General features: G+C 55.7%; 1 protein-coding gene across 1 annotated transcript; it reads right to left on the reverse strand.

The window, feature by feature from the left end:
- Positions 1–518: 518 nt before the first annotated feature.
- On the reverse strand, positions 519–5,172 carry LOC140999214 (uncharacterized). The gene is made up of 2 exons (XM_073469518.1): positions 4,072–5,172; positions 519–725 (listed from the first exon to the last, which is right to left on the reverse strand). The coding sequence occupies exons 1-2, from the start codon at positions 5,098–5,100 to the stop codon at positions 723–725; spliced, it is 1,032 nt and encodes a 343-aa protein (XP_073325619.1). The 5' UTR covers positions 5,101–5,172; the 3' UTR covers positions 519–722.
- Between the last annotated feature and the right edge of the window lie 451 nt (positions 5,173–5,623).

Consider the following 5,623-nt stretch of genomic DNA (forward strand, 5'->3'; position numbering starts at 1 on the left):
AGATGGGGTGAAAAGCCTGCCGTCACAGAGAGGGCCTGAGATGTGATCGTCTTATCGATTATAGAGACTGTGAAAACGATCCACACTTTTGATCAGTCCCTCTTCAAAGGCAGTCAGGGTGTTGCATTTGTTTGTTACCACTTAGTGTGAAACTGACTGACTCCTTAAGATTTCCATTAATTACAAATCAGGGGTCAAACCCAGACTGGCTGCCACAATATCAGATTTTCACTGCATGGCTAATGTTGCCAAAAGAATTCATAATAAAGATATTTTGCGATTTATGCTCAGTCAAATTCATCTTTAGCCATGTTTATTGTGTGCTCTGCCTTTTTGTTTTGTACGGGGGTGGAGAGCAGCGTACAAAAGAACCATTATACTTAATGATAATTTTTCTGTTTCTAATAGAGGGTGGCGACCAGCTTTAAGGTGCATAACCGCCTCCTACTATGACAAAGCAAGAACTGTCTATATCCAATCTGCGACACATGGGGAGATCATAGAGAGGTTCACCCAAAATGTACAGTGTGGCGTTGTCTGATGCCACTGTGGGTTCTCAGCAGGAAAGACACGCGGAATGATGATTTTTAAGATCTTTTATTTTCTGTTTACTCGGGCCACACAATAGCTCTCTCGGGGTCGATCACAGGCGTCCTTCGCTGCCGACCGTCAGGAGCATCCGTCTATGTGTGTCCCGGTCTTCTCTCCCCAGGTCCAGCACGCTACTGTGTTTTAAAGGAGAGAGTGATTAGCTCAACAGGAAACCGGTGTGCCAATCACTCTCACCTGGCGCTGCTCTCCTGAGCCCTCCCCACACCTCTCTCCTGCAGCCGATGCACCACGCCCCCTCCACATACCTCCACCGCCCGACTTAGGCCGGGGAGCCGTCCGGCCTAACCCACTCCCCCCCTCCTCCTCATGAGAGCGGGAAAGGAAGTCGGCCACAGCCATCTGCACCCCCGGCCTATGGATCACCGTGAACTTAAACGGCTGAAGAGCCAGATACCACCGGGTGATCCGGGCGTTGGCATCCTTCATGCGGTGGAGCCACTGGAGGGGAGCGTGGTCCGAGCAGAGGGTGAATGGGCGCCCCAGCAGGTAGTACCGCAGAGCATCGACCGCCCACCGGATGGCCAGGCACTCCCTCTCCACCGTGCTGTACCTGGCCTCCCTCTCGGACAGCTTGCGGCTGATGTACAGCACTGGGCGGTCGAAGCCCCGCACCTGCTGGGACAGAACGGCCCCCAGCCCTCTGCCCGACGCATCAGTCTGCAGGACAAAAGGGAGAGAGAAGTCAGGTGTGTGGAGAAGAGGCTCCCCACAGAGGGCCTGCTTAACCCTCTCAAACGACACCTGGCACTGCTCCGTCCACTGGACCGGATCTGAGGCACCCTTTCGGGTGAGGTCAGTCAAGGGGCTGGTCAGCTCCGCGAAGTTGGTAATAAATCGCCGGTAATAGCCGGCCAGCCCCAAAAACCGCCGCACCTCTTTTTTGGTCTTGGGCCTTGGGCAGGCTGCAATCGCTGCTGTCTTATCTACCTGAGGACGCACCTGCCCGCCGCCCAAGTGGTACCCCAGATACCGTACCTCCCTCCGTCCAACTGCACACTTCTTCGGGTTGGCCGTGAGCCCCGCCTGCCTCAGTGACTCGAGCACCGCGGCCACCTGCCGCACATGCTCCGCCCAGGTGTTACTATGGATGATGACGTCATCCAGGTAGGCGGCAGCATATACAGCATGTGGACGCAGCACCCGGTCCATGAGGCGTTGAAACGTGGCTGGGGCCCCGAACAACCCGAATGGAAGTGTAACAAATTGGTACAAACCGTACGGAGTGGAGAAGGCCGTTTTCTCCCTAGACTCTGGAGATAAGGGAATCTGCCAGTAGCCTTTGGTCAAATCCAGCGTCGTGAAAAAACGAGCAGTGCCCCGGCGGTCCAGGAGTTCGTCGACCCGGGGCATAGGATAGGCGTCAAACCGTGAAACATCATTCACCTTACGATAGTCCACACAGAACCGGATAGACCCATCTTTCTTGGTTACAAGAACGATGGGGCTACACCAGGCACTGTTGGACTCTTCTATAACCCCCATCTCCAACATGGCTTTCAATTCTGCCTGGACCACTTTTCTCTTGTGTTCAGGCAAACGATAGGGCCGTGAACGCACTGTCACGCCCGGGTGAGTCTGCACGTGGTGTTGAATAAGGCTTGTGCGTCCTGGCAGGGGGGAGAACACATCAGCGTAACGCTGCTGCAACCTGGCAATGTCTGCTCTCTGGGACGGCGAGAGATGGTTTTCACATAGGAGCGAGGCAGGATTGGTCGATTTTGGTACCTCAGGCCCCAACTCATCTCTCTCTGCCACTGCCGTCACCAGGGAAACAGACTCCGCCTCTCTCCAAGCTTTAAGGAGGTTGAGGTGATAAATCTGTGTAGCCCCTCCCCGGTCAGATCGCACAAGCTCATAGTCAACCTCACCCACTCGCCGTGTGACCACAAAGGGCCCTTGCCACTTGGCGAGTAATTTGGAGTTGGAAGATGGGAGCAATACAAGCACTTTATCTCCCGGTGAGAATTGTCTTAACCTAGATCCTCTGTTGTACAGCCGCTGCTGACGTTCCTGGGCCCGGAGCAAATTCTCACGTGATAACTGTCCTAGTGTGTGGAGTTTTGCTCTCAGGTCCAGGACGTATTGAACTTCGTTTTTACTGGGGCTTGGACCTTCCTCCCAGCTTTCTTTAACCAGGTCCAAAACCCCGCGTGGTCTCCTGCCAAACAGCAGTTCAAAGGGAGAAAATCCCGTGGAGGCCTGGGGTACCTCGCGTACTGCAAACAACAGAGGATCTAGCCACTTATCCCAATTGCTACTATCATCGTGAACAAATTTACGGATCATGGACTTCAACGTCTTATTCAGGCGCTCAACGAGGCCGTCAGTTTGAGGGTGGTAAACACTGGTCCGAATTGACTTGATGCCCAATAATCCGTACAGTTCTCTCAGTGTTCGTGACATAAATTGGGTGCCTTGGTCAGTCAGGATCTCTTTCGGGATCCCGACTCGGGAGATAACTTGAACCAGCGCCTGCGCCACACTCTTTGCAGAGATGGTGCGCAGCGGCACTGCCTCTGGATATCGTGTTGCGTAATCCACAAGAACTAACACAAAGCGATATCCACGTGCGCTCCGGTGAAATGGCCCGATGAGGTCCATCCCAATACGGTCAAAAGGGACCTCAATCAGTGGTAATGGGCGCAAAGGCGCTCTCGGGGTGGCCGGTTGGTTAACCAACTGGCATTCGGGACAAGACGCACACCAGCGGCGCACGTCCGCCCAAATACCAGGCCAATAGAATCGGGCCATTACACGGTTAAGTGTCTTTTCACACCCCATATGTCCAGCCATCGGGTTATAATGAGCCGCCTGGAAGACCATTTCCCGGCGGCTTTTCGGTACCAACAACTGGGTCATTATTTCTCCTGTCTGAGTGTCACGGCTCACTCTGTAAAGTCTGTCCCTACGTAATGAAAAGTGTGGATATGTTAACGTTGTGTCAGGGCGCACCGTGTGACCATCAATTTTTATCACTTGGTCAAAGGCAAAGCGTAGAGTATCATCACGAGACTGCTCGAGTGGAAAATCTTCCATGGAGTCAAACACAGGAACCTGCGGAGCCTCCTGAGAAGGCTCCGCTGGCTCCCCCTCCCCGTCTGCAGTGTCGGACAACCTCGCGTCACCGCTGAGCACAGCGCACATATCCCATGTCCCTGTCGGCCGTGAGCGCACCCCCACACACTGCCCCACTAGCGTATCAAACCCCGGCCAATCAGTACCCAGAATCAGGGGGTGCGTTAGGCGGGAGCTAACCGCAGCCTTCACACTATGCTTTTTACCCTTAAACCGAATTTCCACTGGTACTACAGGGTATCTGTGAATATCCCCATGCACACACCTAATATCCACCCATCCAGCCTCTATCAGAGCCCCGGGTCGAATCAGACTCTGGCGAACTATAGACTGCATGCAGCCCGAGTCCACCATCGCCTGATATGTACCCCCCTGAATCCTTACCGGAACGCTGTACGTCCCTCCTGGACCGGGGGAGGGTGCTGGAGGGCCGACAACCCGAATCACTTGACCGACCTCCATGAGTGGGCATTCACGGCGGAAGTGTCCGGGCTGCCCACACCTCCAGCACTCCTGCCCCGCCGCCTGAGGAACCCTCTGTGGGCTGAGAGCAGCCCCTGTAGCGGCTGGAACCTGGGAAGGAAAGAGAGGAGAAGGGGGATTAGATCGGGGAAGAGGAGAGGGTCGAGCGGGTGTGTGTGTGTGTGTGTGTGGGTCGGGCGCAGGTCTTCTCCGGGGTGCCGGCGTGGGACGGGCGGGAGAGGCTGGCCGACCCTCATGTGCCCGGGCTCTGGAGAGCACGGCCAGATGGTCCTCCGCCAGTTTGATGGCCGCGGCCAGGTCCACCGGGCGGTGACAGTGCACCCAGTCTGAGGTGGCAGCTGGTAGCCCCTCCGTAAACTGCTCCAACACTATCTGGTCCACTAACCGAACCTCGCCGGCGGAATCCCCGGGCTGCAGCCATCGCGTTGCCGCGTCCTTCAGCTGTTGGGCAAAGACGAACGGTCGATCTGTGGGTCCGAGCCGGGCTCCCCGAAACCTGCGGCGATGGTCCTCCGCAGAGAATCCCAGTCGGTCCAGGATGGCCCTCTTCACGTTCTCATACTGTCGGGAGGGGGCAGGCAGGCCGAGCGCCGCAGTTTGTGCGTCCCCCGACAAAAGGGGGAGCAGTCGCACGGCCCACTCCGCCTCCAGCCAGCCGCATGCTTTTGCCGTCTCCTCGAACATTCCCAGAAATGTCTGTGGATCATCATGCTCCGACATTTTATGGAGCGTCAACCCGACGAGCGAGGGGGCAGGGGCTGCTGCCCCCGCCCGAGTCACCATCACCTCCAACAGCTGGGTCTGTCTCTCGGCCTGGCCCTGAAGCGCTGCCAGCTGCTGCCTGCTGAGCGTGGCCTGGTCCCGGTTCATGGCCGCTATTTCTGCCAGCATCTGCGCTAGCGCCATTATAGGTTGCTGTGGTTCTGTCATCCCTCGTCTCCTTGTTTTCCCACCGAATCACGTTGGGCGCCAATGTGGCGTTGTCTGATGCCACTGTGGGTTCTCAGCAGGAAAGACACGCGGAATGATGATTTTTAAGATCTTTTATTTTCTGTTTACTCGGGCCACACAATAGCTCTCTCGGGGTCGATCACAGGCGTCCTTCGCTGCCGACCGTCAGGAGCATCCGTCTATGTGTGTCCCGGTCTTCTCTCCCCAGGTCCAGCACGCTACTGTGTTTTAAAGGAGAGAGTGATTAGCTCAACAGGAAACCGGTGTGCCAATCACTCTCACCTGGCGCTGCTCTCCTGAGCCCTCCCCACACCTCTCTCCTGCAGCCGATGCACCACGCCCCCTCCACATACAGATTAGGAGAAAATTGAACATCCTCACCGATTAGCAATTTTACATTTTAATGAATGGCTGTCTAATAATCTTGTGCTTTTGGGCAGGACCACAGAAGGTGCACAAGAGTGCCATCATAACACTTACATGTCCATCACTCTCCCTCAGC

The sequence above is a fragment of the Pagrus major genome, chromosome 7, assembly GCF_040436345.1.
Source record: "Pagrus major chromosome 7, Pma_NU_1.0".
NCBI classification, from domain to species: Eukaryota; Metazoa; Chordata; class Actinopteri; order Spariformes; family Sparidae; genus Pagrus; species Pagrus major.

What these genes read in the sequence shown, in the direction of transcription:
- LOC140999214 (XM_073469518.1), bottom strand. Translation starts at nt 5,100, where the DNA reads ATGACAGAACCACAGCAACCTATAATGGCGCTAGCGCAGATGCTGGCA.